At 40.0% G+C, this 17431-nt stretch overlaps 1 protein-coding gene across 1 annotated transcript in view; it reads right to left on the reverse strand.

Annotated features, from left to right (window-relative positions):
- LOC117478245 (CUB and sushi domain-containing protein 3-like) overlaps nucleotides 1-17431 on the reverse strand; it is a 336058-nt gene that overhangs the window by 27764 nt on the left and 290863 nt on the right. The window contains exons 47-53 of the mRNA XM_034125216.1: nucleotides 13800-13880; nucleotides 13025-13138; nucleotides 12560-12748; nucleotides 12218-12364; nucleotides 4443-4631; nucleotides 2319-2504; nucleotides 1709-1903 (exon numbers count right to left, since the gene is read on the reverse strand). Coding sequence (XP_033981107.1) covers nucleotides 1709-1903; nucleotides 2319-2504; nucleotides 4443-4631; nucleotides 12218-12364; nucleotides 12560-12748; nucleotides 13025-13138; nucleotides 13800-13880 — 1101 coding nt within the window. The remainder of the gene's footprint in view (nucleotides 1-1708; nucleotides 1904-2318; nucleotides 2505-4442; nucleotides 4632-12217; nucleotides 12365-12559; nucleotides 12749-13024; nucleotides 13139-13799; nucleotides 13881-17431) is intronic.

Consider the following 17431-nt stretch of genomic DNA (forward strand, 5'->3'; position numbering starts at 1 on the left):
CAGGCAGCTCCCTGCCTTCATTAACTGCATTTTCCTTGCTTTCTTTATTAAACACCTTCAAACTGAACTAGTGTCCTTCTCTGCATTGGGGTCCTAAACATTTCTGAACATTAAATAAATAACATTGATTCATTCAAATGTCAAGAAATCCTCACATTTGAAATAACTTATGACAAAAATGTCAAGGCGAGAATGGATTGTAAGAAAAAGCAGTTTTCCTTGTACAGTTAGTTATCACTTGATTTATTGAAACATAATTTATTTTTTGTTTTAATGGCTCATACATTCATTATTTGTATTAAGAAGTACATAAAGTAATCAGAAAACATGCTCTGCGTCTGAAGGAAACGCTTATTTGTGGATGATTTAGATGTTGAACATTTATATCTTTCTCTTATCCGTCTATTAAATATGAACTGCCAACAGCTGGTTAGCAAATCATAGAAACACAGGGAAAAAGCTAGGAAGGCCAAAGAACATTATTGTCATTAAGCGCAAAAACATTGCAATAACAACAGCCACACATGGTGCAACATTGTATTAAAAACGTTATACATATTTACAAAGAAGGAGGAAACAGCAATAAATGGAGCAGAGTCTAAGTAGTAAATAGAAGTAAAATAATAAATAAAAGGTATAAAAATGAAAATAGAACATAACTAACAGATGTTGTCAGTAGTGTTAGCAGCATGAGTGTTGGGTGTTGAATGCGTGTTTGGTAAACTGCACATAATGAGTGTGTTGGAGTGACATGCTGCTGAGAAGGCAGCACATCAGTCCTGTCAGTCTGAGAGATGTCTTAGTTCAGAAGTGTCGCAGCTTTGGAAAGAAGCTGTTTTTCAGTTCATTTGTAACTAAACCCGCCTTCCAGCAGATCTAAAGCTCACCCATATAATATTTGAATATTTGATATTTTTCACAACAATTCATTGTTCGACAAGGGATTTTGTGCCCGGCTATTTCTTGGCTTGGATCAGTTGCCAGGCGGCCACAGGAGATTCCAGAAATCGTGTAAGAGATTGCTTTTATTTTTTGCACTAAATGGATCAGAGGAAAAACACAAGAGTAACAAACACTGGCTATCACTATATTGTTTTACACAATACTTTTATGTCCATCTATTTTTATTAATATGCATATTTATACGCCATACTCTACCCTGCTGTTTATATATCCTATTTATTTTTTATTTGATCATGCGGCACATCATGCACCATATTTACTTTTTTTAATCTTTTATGTTAGTTAGTATGTATAGTTTTTTAAATATTTAAGTGTGAAGAGATGAGCCTTAAAGTTTCATTGTATATTGCAACTGCCCGTTATACAGCACATATGACAATAAAGCATCTTGAATCTTGAATTTTGAATGAGTTAAGGTTTGGAAATTATTTTATATAAATCTTTAAATATAAACTTATAACGTACCTATTGAGCCGGGCTTTTTAAGGATGCTTTATAGACAATATTTTAATCACTTCAATTGTAAAATTGTACTCAATTGTGTTTTTTATTTTATTTACTACTATTGTTATCATAGCTTTTAATTATACTTTGATTATAGTATTTTCGTTCTAAGGGTAAACACATACCTGTATACAGTTTGATTCAATAATTGGAATAATCCTCATTCAAATATGCGTGATGGCTGGCTCGTTTCTGATGTTGTATTGCAGTTGCAGTCGTCAAGTGTTTTTGTTTTACTCACTCTGGCAGTGCGGCCTCTCATTTCTCCAGCTCCACATGCCAGTGGATAGGCACTGGATGTGGGCGGGGCCTAATCTGTAGTATCCCGGGTCGCAAGTGAACACGATGCGAGTTCTGTATTCGTAGTGTGAGCCGTTGACTATCCTCCAGCGGCCGTGCTCCAAAGAAAACGAGCCAATGCTGGGACACACCACCACTACAGAGACAGTGCGAGAAACAACATGAAAATTACACTCATTTAAACAACAGCCATCAATTACCATTTTGAAATTGTGTCAGATATTAAAAAGCTGGCTGAGAGTGGGGCCAAGCCATTGTAAAAAATCAAACAGATGCATAATAATGACTCCATTTAAATAACAATGTTCTAGCCAAAAATAGCTGCCACTCAGAGCGTATGTTAATTATATGTTGCTTACAATCTAGTATCTCACTTAGTGCACGATTATTTAATTACCTTTGATTGAATAAGTTATTTGTAACTGATGCAATTAATCTCACAGCAGTTTCATATTTACATTTGTATTCATGCTATTGCTATTTAAACATTTATGACACTTGAGGACTTGTTATTTGTGTTAATATTCCACTGACATCTAAGTGTTACCCACCAGAACACCGTGGTATCTTGTTGTGGTTGCTCCACGTCCCGTCAGGCTGACAGATGGCTGACGTCAGCTCTTTACTGGAGAGTCTGTACCCGTCGTTACAGAAATAGGAAACTCTTGTTCCCACGGAGTAGTCGGCTGTTAAAACGCCTCCATTTGGAGGAGCCTTGGGCGCCCCACATGAAACAGCTAGGGGAGGACAAATACACAACATGAGAAGGGACACACACAAACACACACTTATGTCTGTCAGGAAGCAGGTTTGTAGCCTACTTGTCCAAATTGTTTGTGGGGATTCAAAGTGAATAATACATGTTTAAACAACCTCAAGTTTTTTCTGTAATGAAGCCATCAAACTAGGGGTGCATACCAGTACCCGGTATTACCGAAATACCGGTTACTGGCGGCTACGGTATACCGTACCGAAATCAGATCCGGTTTTCGATACTTTTTAAAAATGTTTATAAAAGTAATATCCTTAAACTCGCGCCCAAACCGTCGGAATTACGATGTAAATTTCGCCGTGAAACTCCGCAAACGAGTCACTTTAGAAAATCTAAAGTGTGGCTGCATATGACTGCCGGTCTGAATGGTGGGGTCTGTAACCACTGCAAGAAGTTTATTTCTGGGAAAGGTGGCAACGCATCCAACCTCCGACCAATGATGTCTCGTATGGCAACCAAGTACCTTTGTGTTCAGGGAGGCAGCGTGCCAAGCGAGAGTGTTCAGTTCAGCAGGTGATATCCTATGCTGTGAAAGAGCCCGTTTGGATCCAGAGAGCAGATATGCTCATCTTCTTGAAGATGAATGCACAAAACTGAACTGTGATGGGATTTGTTTTCTTTCATCAGGCAAATGTTGATTTTAATGATGCTATTTGTTTTATGTGCAATGCCGAGATCTCATGATCCTTTATGTGTTCTCTGGTCAGTCGAATCTCAGGTTAAATATTGAATATACTGGTGCTATTTTCTTTTTCCATTGATAAGATGTACTATTCACGCCTGATGGTTGTTATAAATGATATTGCAGAATCTGTTTTCTTCATAGATAACGTGTTTTCCAAGTCCCACAATTGAATTTGATATTCATTTGACATGTTAACTATATCATAAAGCGCTTCATGGGAGTAATTGCGGGATGATTCAATTTGTTTTCAGTATCACGATATGTATCGGTATCGTTCAGTGGTATCGGTATTGGTATCGTAAAAAAGTCAACGATATGCAACCCTACATCAAACTAAAGAAATACAATCAAGAGATGCTTTATCTTCAGTTCCAACTAACAAGACACATCCATCTTACAGAAAATGCTGCTCCACAGTCCATACTGGTTTTAAATAGACTGGTTGGTGGGGCACCACAGCGTGTAATTACAGCGTCGACAATCTGCTATTCATCCTTCATTCGACTTTCTATCAATACCAGCTACAAGCTGTGCCTTTCTATGACTATTTGAAGTTTGGTGTAAGAAAATAGCAAGTGCAACTCCTCTAATAGTCTTCGAAATACATCATCTAGTATATTCTGAAAATACCCTTTGAAATAGGAAGAAAATAAAAGGTTACGAAACAGTCTTCATTAAAATACAGGGTGTGTTTTTGTTTTGCTCTGTTTTAAATGACCAAATAATATGAATTATATTCGGCATTCAAAAGCATCTTCATGTGGCATTTCCACACCCACTGAATGTGCTACTCATATGAATGTGCAGTACTTTAATTTTGGAGCAAAAAGGATACAAGCTGCTTAAAGGAAGAAAATAAGTGTTCATGGTTTTATAGCATGGATAAACTTAGTTGTATTTTCTCAGATAACATACATTTGTATTGGCAATTCAAACAGCTACTTTATTAACAAGTCAATTAGAAATTTGATCTGACTGTCAAATTATTTTATTAGCGCAATTAACATTCCACTTAAATGGTTGGCAACATGACAGAATGATTGGGCGACAATGTGACTGCCATCAATCCTTCATTTAAAAAAATCATTTGTATATCTTTTCTCCAGGTTACTCGCACCTTTTCAAGCTCATATTTATAATAGTTTGAAATGATTACATCACATTACCTTACATATAACATCACTTATACAAAATACTTAGCTTGAAATATAAACAAACCTTGACACGCAGGTACAGGAGAGTCCCATGCGTGGTAGCCGAGTGCCGTGCGGCGGCAGGTTGCTGTGGCGTTGCCTATGAGACGGTAACCACGGTCACAAGCCCAGCGTACCACGCTGTTAATATGGCCGCCGCTCTGAGAGGAGATAGAGCCGTGGAGCGGAGAGTCTGGGGTGGAGCAGTACAGCGCTGGAGAGGAGGAAACAAAACAAAACACTTAGACCTCAAAATGACCTCACATAGGAAGGTTCACTGCAGACCAAAACAGGAAGTAGAATGTTAGAAACCAAGAAATAAATACTTTGTACTCCTATTATACAGTGCTATTCTACAACCATGGCAAAACTACAGTTCTATGCTGTTAACATATAACAATCTTGTTGTTAATCTAACAGACTATGAAAACAAATGTGTGCACCATCAGATCAATGATCTGATTCACACAGAATGGATGTCTAAATGCAGGTTTGCATTAATATAACAATTACCAATTCTGTAATCAAAGTCTTATTTTAAAGGTTTAAATGTTGCTGACCTTACAATCAGCAATGGTTTTATTTTATTAACATGGCTCACTACTTCATTTACTACATAACAGAAGGCCAAGCGATAATGGACTGATGCAAATGTATCTTGTTTGTGAGTAAATTGTTAAATTATAATCACAATTATGGCTTGAATTGGGCATTGTGCATTTAAAACGTTGCATTTACAGACATTAGATGAAGTAGGATGTCATCACTCCAAGTAATTTATCTCAAAACAAGTGTTGGGCTAAACTAAACTAAAAGTTCTGTGAACAGAATTATTAACAAGCCCATTTATAACGTTAATTATACCTTTCCAGCACGTCTTAAAACCCAAGTGTTTCAGCTAATTAGGATCCGACAAGCTGTATGAATGCTAAGTAAGAAAAATAATAAGTCTCTCCCGGCAGAGTTTTTCCATCAAACAATCAATGAGTAGAATTGCAGTAGATGTCAGAGACTTTGCCGAACACACTGCCCACAAATCAATGGCTATAAATGCAATATTCCTCCACAAAGAAACATTTTCACTTTACCCCAGACAATATTGGTAGCTGCGGGCAAAAAACTTGGCAACAAGTTAAGCCGATATTTTGTCTTTTGTTCATAGATTATCCCTCTCTGTCTCTCTCTGTCTCCTTATGCGCAATGTCAGTATTTCATAAGAAAGGTTACAAGCAGTTTCATTATTCAAGATTCAAGATTCAAGATAATTATTGTCATATGCACAGTAAACAGACAGTTACACCGTACAATGAAAATCTTACTTTGCTAGTCAACCCTACGCAAGTAAAATACAGGAATATAAAAATAAATACATTTGGCACACGGCAACAAGGTTCAAGGTTCAAGGTTCTTTATTGTCAATCTGACATAGCTACAGAGTAATTATGCAGTTGAAAATCTTATGTCACAGGCTTCTCCAACAATGCAACATAATAACATAACATAATAACAATAAGAGCATGAGCAATACAAAAATAATAATAGTTATAAAAATGAAATAAAGTTATGATGTGGAATAGTGCAGTATGAGTCTATATACAAGTTATTGGAATGATATATATATATTAGGTATTAGATACATAATACTGAGTAGCAGTTGAATGTTTGATGTTGTTTCAACAGTTCAATTTTTTAACAGTCTTACTGCCCGCGGGAAGAAACTGTCTCCGAATCTTCTTGTCCTTGCCAGGATGCTGCGGTAACGTCTGCCAGACGGCAACAGAAAGAACAGTTTGTGGCTGGGGTGATGGGGGTCTTTGATAATCCGTAGTGATTTCTTCCTGAGCCGCTGGGAGTAAAGGTCCTCCATGGATGGCAGCTCCGTCCTGGTGATGTGCTGTGCAGTTTTCACCACCCTCTGTAAAGCCTTACGATCGAGGTCGGTGCAGCTGCCGTACCAGGCCGTCATGCTGCCAGTGAGGATACTCTCTATCGTGCACCTGTAGAAGTTGCAGAGTATCCTGGAATCCATTTTGAACCTCCTCAACCTGCGGAGGAAGAAGAGCCGCTGTCGAGCTTTCTTGGTGATGGTGGTGGTGTGAAGAGACCATGTCAGGTCCTCAGTGATGTGGACCCCAAGGAACCTGAAGCTTTTGACTCTCTCCACCGTAGTCCCATTGATGGCGATGGGGGCGTGTCCCTCTCCCTGCTGCTTCCTGTAGTCCACAATCAGCTCCTTTGTTTTGCTGATGTTGAGATGGAGGTTGTTATCCTGGCACCAAGATGTCAGGTTTTCGACCTCCTCTCTGTACGCCGTCTCGTCATCGTCTGTGATCTGGCCGATGACGGTCGTGTCATCAGCAAACTTCACGATGGTGTTGGAGCTGTGTGTGGCCACGCAGTCGTGGGTGAACAGGGAGTAGAGGAGAGGGCTGAGCACGCAGCCTTGAGGGGCACCGGTGTTGAGAATCAGGGTGGAGGATGTGATATTTCCCACCCGCACTGCCTGGGGTCTGCCCGTCAGGAAGTTCAGGATCCAGTCACAGAGGGCGCTGTTGAGCCCGAGGTCTCTGAGCTTGATGGCCAGCTTGGAGGGCACAATGGTGTTGAATGCTGAACTGTAGTCAATGAACAGCATTCTCACATATGTGTTCCTGTTCTTCGGGTCCAGGTGTGAGAGGGCAGTGTGGAGGGTGAGGGCTATGGCGTCGTCTGTGGACCTGTTTGCTCTGTAGGCAAACTGCAGGGGGTCCAGAGATACAGCAGCATAAAAGGGCACATAAGTAGCAGTATAACATAAGTAGCAGCAGTTTAAAAGATATTTAAATAGTATATAAATAGTTGTATTGCACATGGTTCACAGTGTATAAAATATTGCACGGCAGACAACAAGTGCACTATGCATTGTTAAAGTAGGTAGTGCAAATGGTGAGTGTCAGTGTGTCTGTGTACCACTCACAGTTCAATCAGTGTGTGTGTGTTTGTGTGTGGGGGGGGGGGGGGGTAGCATGTTCATCAGCCTGATGGCCTGTGGGTAGAAACTGTTTGTCAGTCTCGTGGTCCTGGATTTCAGACTCCTGTAGCGCCTGCCTGATGGCAGGAGAGTAAAGAGTCTGTGCTGGGGGTGTGTACTGTCCCTGATGATGTTGTGTGCTCTCCTGGTGACCCTGGTGGTGTAATTGTCCTGAAGTGAGGGGAAGGCTGCTCCTGAGATGTACTGTGCAGTTTTGATCACACGCTGGAGTGCCTTCCTGTCCTGAGCAGTGCAGTTTCCATATCAGACTGTAATGGAGCTGGTAAGGACGCTCTCAACTGTACATCTGTAGAAGTTGCTGAGTATTTTGGATGGCATGCCAACTTTTCTCAGCCTCCTTAGGAAGTACAGTCGCTGCTGGGAGTTTGTAATGTTCTGTTGTGCATTGTGAGACCAGGTGAGATCCTCGCTGATGTGGGTTCCGAGGAATTTAAAGGTTTTCACCCTGTCCACCTCTGTCTCACCTCACACAGTGGTGTGTGCTGCACCCTCTTCCTTTGTGGATCAATAATCATCTCCTTGGTCTTGTCTGCATTCAGGGAGAGATTATTGTGCTGACACCAGGTCACCAGGTAAGCCACCTCTCTTCTGTACGCTGCCTCAGCCCCACCGGTGATCAGTCCAATGACAGTCGTATCATCTGCAAACTTGACGATACAGGTGTTGCTTTGGGAGGCCACACAGTCGTGTGTGAAGAGGGTGTAAAGCAGGAGACTCAGCACGCAGCCCTGGGGGGTCCCTGTGCTTACAGTTTTAGTGCCTGACGTGCGGTTGCCAACTCTGACTGACTGGGGTCTGTCTGACAGAAAGTTCAGCACCCAGTTACAGAGAGCAGGTGTCAGTCCGAGAGTGAGGAGCTTAGCAGAGAGTTTGTGTGGGATGACCGTGTTACAGGCTGAGCTGTAGTCAATGAAGAGGAGTCTTGCATATGTATCCTTGCCCTCTAAGTGTGTGAGGTTGGTGTGGATGACGGTGTTGATTGCGTCGTCAGTAGACCGGTTCTGACGGTACGCAAACTGCAGAGGGTCCAAGGTGTCTGGAATGTTCTTCCTGATGTGGGTCATGACTATCTTCTCAAAACACTTCAACACTATTGGGGTGAGTGCAACAGGACGATAGTCATTCAGGCAGTGTTTTTCTTTCGGAGGGGCACTATGGTGGTTGTCTTGAAGCAGGTGGGCACAAAAGCTTGTGCTAGTGACAGGTTAAAAATGTCAGCAAGCACATCAGCCAGCTCTGATGAGCAGACCCTTAGGGCACTATGCTCCTCAGTCAAACCATAAAGATGATCCGGGCCTGAGCCCAGTTAGATGTTGACTGTGGCAAGTAGCCTGGTCTGTAACTCTTCAAATTGGACACAGGCCCAAACATAAGTTCTTAACTGACCTTATTTATTAGTGATAAACCTGTTTTATGTCCTTCTGCTCCGTCACTGGCCCAGCCTCATCAGTGCGGTGTTTTCTTATCAAAATGGTCAAGGACAACTTGTGAGTTAGTGGGAGTTTTGTTGCTTTTACTGTGTTTTCCTTGCATTGAAGATACAAAATGAAAATGATTATGCTAGGCGATGGTTTTTACAGTGTGTCAGTGATTTCTAATTAAAGCTGTCTGACAGAACATATTTCTAAACAGCATTAAAAGTCGGTGTGCCAGCATGTACTGCAGGAAAAGCAACAAGATGAGCTGACTGCCGCTGATTAGATTCAGTCCAGGCTCTTTCCTTTTACTGTATTTTAAGATTGATGGCATTAAACTGCTGCTTCAATCTCACAAGGACTTTTTTCTAATGCAATACCAGCTTATCTTGTTACAAAGATGAAGTTTCTTCTTAAATCAGAAGACAGAATGAAAACAAATGGGGACATGTCTTAATTTGACAGAATGGTCAATATAATGTGAGAGTTTCAAATACTGGTTTGATTGTGTAAGACAAAAAAAACTATATTAGAAAACCTACAACACGTGTTTAACAATCCTTGCAGATGCTCACATTAATCACAGCCACCGCAGAAGGTTACAGAGGAGGCTTTTCTGTTATTATTCAGCATATAATTCATCATACAGAACAGTGGTGTTTTAAAGGTTAAGGAAGCAGCCTACTGAATAGATGGTATTAAGTGAAAAAGCAAACTGAACAGGTAATACCCCTCTCCTTAAATGCCAAAAGATGCCCTTGAATAAAGCACTCAAGCCTCATTACCCAAGTGAAGGGGCTTAATAGCCAACAGTCTACAATTAGCAGGCCCAGGTGGAAGACTGTGTGAATGCAAAGATAGCATCTGCGCTCATAAAGCTTTCCTTCAATGTATAAAACTTAACAACTAACCCGTAATGCGATTCAATTAAATGCTTTAGGAGACAGACAGAAGGGAGGTCAAAAAGTACGCTGAAGATGAAGAAACAAATGTGTAAGATGAAGTTAATAATTGACTTTCTTTCCTTTAACCTGTTAAGCCCTGAGCCTGTTTTTCAGGTCTCAGGCTCGAACATGACATTCCCAGAACAAATGACTATAACTTCACTTCTAAAAGGGGTAAATTAATAATCTTTTTTCTCAAAGCAATGATAAACCTGTGAGTTGGATATAGAAAAGTCAGAATCAATATAGATTTTTTTTATTTTAAAGTAAATTCAGATTGAACATAGTAAAAAAAATTAAATTATAGTATCCGTCTAAAAACAAAAACATTACTTATAGTGAAAACCACCCTTGAATGATGGGATAGTAGACTAAAAGCTTTAGGAATCCAAACTATAACATATAATAAGTACCCTGTATCAAGATTAATGCAAAACAAGTGACATTTGACCTTTTTAGAGAGGTTTAGCAAAAGAAAAACACTTCTGGGGTCATTTGGGTGCATTTTCCATATCTCTGGCCCCCCTCGGTCGATTTGAATGATTGACACCTCTTTTGAACCGTTAGAGCCAATAGAATCGAGGGGAAGTTCCTAAAATCCATCTAAACATTACCCATTGGTGAATGAGTGATGCATAGCCAGAATGCCCAAAACCGGAAGCTTGGTTGTAGCTCTAATAGTGCTAATAACAGCTAATATGAAATCTCCGTTTTTGACAAAAATGGAATGATGGATTATCAGTAATCATTTCAAAGTGACACAGAGACATTGGATTAACCTTCAGCAGCGTTTTAATGCCATTGAACACAACTTTTGATCAGAAAACAGCAACGGTAAGACTTATTTTCCGTTTTGGTCCCGTAAAGCTACGTTGTGTGATGTCTGGGTTTGCTTCCTCTGCTACGAGTTTTGATCGCTCAGTGATGATACTTATACCCCTAGAATCTGTGGAATCTCAGCTTGCAAGCTGATATCTTGTTTGTGCAGATCCGATAAGTAATAAAGTATTTCTACCGTGAGTTCTGTGCTAAGTGCGTTAGCATTTTTTCGCTTAGTGCTAATTCAGAGGCTTTGCGTTAGAGTTGTGTTTCGTTTAACTAAAAATTGTTCATATTGTCAGTTAGCTGAGTTTCTTCCCGTTAAGTGGGTATGACACATTGATAGGTTGTTAAATATTAAGAAGCCCTGAGACACAGTTTAGTGAAAAAAAAGCCTGCAGCCCCCGCCGGCTTAACAGGTTAATCCACTTTCTTGTACAATCTTTGTTCTAAAATGAAAAATTGAGAAACAGTCCCATTTATGATTAACTTATAATAATGACACAACTTAGAGGTATGTTAATTTTGTCAGCTATTTTTTTATTTAGTTTTAGTCTTAGTCCTGTGTTAAATTTCCTTTTTAGTTTTAGTCATATTTAGTCACCTTCATCCTGTTTTTATTTAGTCTGAGCATTTTAGTATTATTTTAGTCAAAGAAAACAGTAACTATTTTAGTCAAGATTTAGTCGACTAAAAGTCTGAGCATTTTAGTATTATTTTAGTCAAAGAAAACTAATTATTTTAGTCTACTTTTTGTCAATGAAAACTGTTGAGTCTTTTTTAGTCATCAGATTATATAGAACATTTCAGTCAAACTAGTCTAGCCAAAACCAATAATTTGTCATTTTAGTCAAACTTAACTGTGGTGTTTTTACCAGGTGTGTTATCGTAACATTTCCGTCATAATCCATTATTACCCGTCGAGTACACAACTCGTCACTCACTCGCGCTGACGGGGGGGTATTCGGTTAACGCGACCACTGCTCCCAAGCCCTGTTGTTACCATTTTATTCTCTGTTAAATAAGGTTAGTTAGACCATGAGTTAGACCCAAGTCTTCCTGACAGTTCATAGTGTGTCGCTGCCCGGTGTAATTCAAATGTACCGCCGCGCGCAGCACAGACACACAGCTGCTGCCCAGCCGCAGCACCGGAAATGGAACTGCTGGGAGAAAAACTGACTATCAGAGATGTAACGTTATGTTTGATAATATTTCGTCTCCTCATTTTTCGTCAACGAAAGTAAAGAGAGATTTTGGCATAGTTTTTATTTAGTAAACTACATTTTCGTCTCGTCACTTTTCGTCAACGATATTGCATGATGATTTCGTTACAGTTATTGTTTACTGCCGTCGGTGCCGTCTCGTCATCGTCTCGTTTTAGTCATGGAAAAAAAGGTCGTTGACGAACATATTTCGTCATAGTTTTAGTCAACGAAATTAACACTACTTAGAGGGTTTACAAACTCCTCCAAGTGCTCCATTACTCACAATGTCTCTCTGTCTTTCTGTCTGTCTCTATGTTTATTTCCATGCACTATCATGATATAAAGTAGTAGTAAAATAAAGTTGGGATACATACTTTGGTACTCACCAACATAGCGAATTTTGAAGCCTTTCTTGTTCGTGCCGTGGTCTGAAGACCAGCGGACCAGGAACTGGTGGCCGGAGGTCGTGAGGTTGAAGGGCGTAGGAAGGTCGCCGCTCAGTGTCGCCAGAGTGGGACTGTTGGCCGTTGGACCTGAGAGAGAAGAAGAGAGAAAGAGAGGAAGAAGAGGAGTGAGAGAAATAAGGAGAAACAAATGAAATAGTAAAATTCAACTGTGTTTTGTTCTATTGTGGTACTGTATATGTGTGGCTATTACTCTCCAGTGTTCCAATGGTGATCACATTAACACTATTATACTTTATGTCAGTTTGTTTTGTATTTGTTTACCGTCAAAGATCTCCAACACGTCAAACTCTTTCTCAGTGTGGAAACCTTCAAAGGTGATGGTGACATTGTATCCTTTTTCTACTGTGATGCTCCATGAACACATCTGGAGGTTAGGGTAGCTTTCTGGCCAACCAGGACTCAAGATGACCCCCGACGAGTCGTACCGGACATCATGAGCAGGGCATTGGACTGTAGACGGAACATAAATGGAGAACAATGGTTAGATAAGAATGCACTATTCTTGTTAGTTTCAACGTATTCAACATTTGTTTATTGTTTACACACACACAAACACACACACACACACACACACACACACACACACACACACACACACACACACACACACACACACACACACACACACACACACACACACACACACACACACACACACACACACACACACACACACACACACACACACACACACACACACACACACACACACACACACACACCTACCTTGGCATGTTGGAGGAGCTGCATCCATCTGTAGTCTTTCTCCAAGGCGACAAGTTAGAATCTCACTGCCGACCAATGAGAATCCAGGCTGGCATCTGTACCTGATGATGTCACCTGAACGCGCAAAATGGATATAAAAGATCAATTATAAGAGAGCAAATTCCTCTACTTCGATAGAATATGAGAGGAAATTATTATTATATATATTTATAATATATTATTAGAAATATATTTATTTTAAATCAGGTTTTAGATTTCAATTAAAGTTTTACATACAAAACATATATATAATATCATAAAAATTATGCTTTGTTACAACAAATTACAACTATAACTGTTAAATATTGCCTACACATCAATATAATGATATAAAAGTGAGTGACATTTTCTCGGGTTATTACTGTAGTTTTGATACTTTGAGTAAATGTAGCCAATAATGCTTATGTACTTTTGTAAGAGTAAATGTATGTATGACTTTCACTTACACTGGCATATTTCTATTGCAGGGCTACTGCTATATTTACTCAAGAAAAGGATTCAAAGACTTCAAAGTGTATCATTATGTGTGCTGTGGTGTCAAAACTCAATTTTGAAGTAGATATACATTAAGTGTTGCATGATGTATTCACTGTGTTCAGTTAATGAGTATCAGATGTAAGGTTGGATACCCTTTATGAAAAGATGATATTGGGGCTGGAAAGTTACAAGTCTTAACTTTGCTTCCTCCATCAAATTGACATGTCTAGAGGCTTCGCAGGAAGACAGACATACTCACCTATCTCCAACTCCCCGTCTTCCATCAGTATGTCAGCGTTGGGCACCTCTGGAGGAGGCTGGCAAACCCTTAATTGGTACGCTAAGAGAACAGACACAGCAGAGGAGGGGAGAGATGACAAAGAGAGGGACATTATATAAGACTGTGAGAGGAAATGTGGTCTGTAACCCAGTAAAAAAGGGGTATTGTTTGGAAACTAGCAAGAAGTAACTTTTATACAATGAATTTTACCAGCACAATATGTAAGGTTGCGGTTGTAGGCTGTAAACTGAGGAAACTTTAAAGGTCCCATGTCATGCTTTTCCGGTTATTACCTTGTGTGTTATGTAGCTTAGAGTAAAACTCTAACACAGAAAAGACCTGTCTATGCTGCCCCAGAACGCCTCGTTGGAAATGTTTCTTTTTCCATTTTTTTCTTCCTGAGTATAGTGACGTAACCATGCCCAGGTCCAAATGGACCAATCCGTGGAGCTCCTCACACACACACACACCCACTCAGGCTTATCTTTTCTCAGCTGCGGCTCCGCGGATTTCTCAGCCTGAACTCAGCCTGAGTACACACACAAACTCACAGCCAACACGGCACCCAGACCCCACGCAGCATTCTCATCTGTTTGTCATTGCTGGTGTCATTTTCTGGTTGCTAACGCCATTGTAACACATAATCACTGATGTTCCGCTGTAACGGTGGTGGACTCATCAGAACAGAGTGGGCGAGCTGACCAATCAGAGCACAGTGGGCTCACAGGGAGGGGGGGCAGGAGCTCCAACAAGCCGTTTAGGACAGAGAGTGAATACACATGCTATACAGAGATGCTGTATGAGAAACCAATGTGAGTTTGGAAAATTGAACAATGTAAATCTATTCTAGTATACCTCAACAATGGAATTATGATCAGTAGAAATGGCCATGTCATGGGACCTTTAAGGAAACCAAAACCTTACTCAACCTCTTATCTGTCAATTTATTCAATCCTGCTTGTTTTAGATTAAGTTTATTTTTTAAGTTAGGGTGATCAGGTCTAACAAAGTATGGAATCAAAGACAGAGCGGCTTCACAGATACAGCACAGCCTTGAATCTTTAAGAAGGAACTGAATTCACAGCCACTGAGCTGAGGGCTGTAATCAATACTACTGCATGACCATATATCACTCACTAACAGAGAGAAAGAGACGGAGAGAGGGGGAGAGAGAGGGGAGGACTAAGGGTGAGAGAGGGAGAAAGGGCTGAGGGCTATAAGTCAGGATGAAATTGACTATGAAAATGAGACCTGCCAATAGTATCTGCTGCTCTCATGCATATCAAAGCCCTGTGGTCTGTGTGTGTGAGCCAGTATATGTCCATGTCTGAGTGTGTGTGGGGGAGTGTAGCGATGTCTATGTGTCTGTGTGTGAGAGGAGAGGATCACTGTGAGCAGTCATTGATCTCTGTAAGCTCCACGTCCATTTTTTATGGCTGCTTCAACATTCATGTCACATTGGCTCTTTCAGTCTCACGACCATGACAACATTATCCAAAACTGTAATGGTCCTCATCTCTGCATGGAAGCACTGGCATTCAGAACCTGGACCCAGAGATAAATAAATAGAAGGACAATGACAAAAGATAAACATCCCTAAACTGTGGATTGATGCTTCCTTAGGGGTTCATTTGGCATTTCCAACCAAAACTGCACTTTCACAGCTGTCTCCGAAGCAAACGTTGACATTCTGGATTTCAGTTGTGTCACTGACAGACTCGGAAGATGAAATGTTGGAACTTTGTGTCTAATTGTGACAACCTTCTGCTGATGAAACTCCATCAGAGAAGGTGATAATTCCTCCTGGATATATATAAACAAATAATTGATCTGGACTAAGAGCAATCTCGCTCTCATTGTGTTTACCTGCTGTACGTCATTCTTGTTTTCTTGTTATATCATCTAATAAAACAGAATTGAGAAAATTATGCTAACAACCGCAGCCATACATGTCATCCCCGTCCCCTCTTATCCATCATCACCTGTCACTCTCTGCTGTACATCCTCCAATAAAGCAGAAATTGAAAATAAACTTGAGTGAAAATGAATGGTACAGTTCCTGTGTGAGTGTGACAGCTGACAGTTAAAACCTGCCAACAGAAATTCATTAACAACCTGACATCTGTCTGAAAAGGGAAATTCTTCTAGATAAAACCACTTGTTTTCACTATAGAGCATTGAACAGAAGACTTTTGAAGAAGTGAGAATAAGCTCCATGAGAGGGACGGTGGAAGATATGCACATATATGATTGGATGTGTTGTGAAGGCTAAAAAGAAAAAAAGAAAGCTAAACTCATTAGAAGCCATTCTGTCAAATTAAATCTTCATCCTGAAATGCACCCTCTCAGGAACTTTCTGACAACAAGAAGAAATATAAGCAGTTTCTTTTTTGTTTTAAAACCTTGAAATGCCAGAATATAGTTCATTCATTCTCTTTAAATGTTATGCAGTTCATTTTTAAGTAATTTCTTTCTTATCTTTTAGTCAAAGTTGAAACATAGGATAAACATCATAACATGTTCACTTTGCTATAAAATCTAAAGATTGTAAAAGGGACACTATAGTTTAATCTCATAAATTCAAACAGAGGATGTAAAATACTGCATTTTAATATGACGGTGGTTTCCTACATGTATGCAGGTTTAGTGCTTGTTTCAAAACAAAGGACATTATCACTTAAACTGATTGAGTCTATGTGGTCAGCATTACATTTATTTTCTCAAATCAGTAGATTCGTACAGAAAACATGGACAGAAGCCAGAGTGCCTGAGGATTGATGTTTGCAGCAAACAGGTGAACTGAGAATAAAGACAACTGCGGAGGGTTTTCATCTTAAACCGCAGTTGAAAACAAAGGGAAGGCTAAGTGCACTGAAGGACCACAAGGAAAATATTGAAATGAAAAACTGGAATGCAGACAGTTTTGACATGGATAAAGAGCAGATCAGAACTAGCAAAAAAACAATCTTCAAAAAATATGTGGAGGCATGATGACATAAAAAAACTCAGGCTATTGTAAAACTTACTGATACAAATCTCTAAGGGCGTTGTACCAAGAAAATGTTATCCAAGTCTAATTGTTTTTGTTGACCAACTTCAGGTTTAACTTTTCCTTTAGAATGACAAATTAGCTGCTTGACAACACTAACACAGCTTAATTGTTTTTAACTACTTTAATCATACAACCTAAAAGTGTTTCTCACTTTAGATTGTGTCATGTTTTTCTTGTGTGGGTGAAAGCTAAAGCTATTTAACCTTTTCAAATGAAGCTGCCAGACATTCTCGTGAACAGAGACAAGTGGAACTGGAGGTAATATAAACAATGTTGAAAGAAAAGATTTATGAACACACTGAGGTTAAAGGTAGGGTAGGTAATTTTGGAGAAACCGGCTCGAGTGCGCTAGAATTTGAAAATACACAACCGGAAAAAATCTGCCACTTCCTTACAGAGCCCCTCCTCCAACACACACGAACGCGCACATGACCAATGAGGGCACGAGATAAGTTTGTGCACAGATGGAAGGCTGACAGGCAGGTAGGCCATCCAGTTACTTTAGCCGGGCCGGCTAAAATGATTGGTCGTGCTTTTTACAGCGCTACGGCTTCCACAG

This window comes from Trematomus bernacchii, unplaced genomic scaffold, assembly GCF_902827165.1.
Source record: "Trematomus bernacchii unplaced genomic scaffold, fTreBer1.1, whole genome shotgun sequence".
NCBI lineage: Eukaryota > Metazoa > Chordata > Actinopteri > Perciformes > Nototheniidae > Trematomus > Trematomus bernacchii.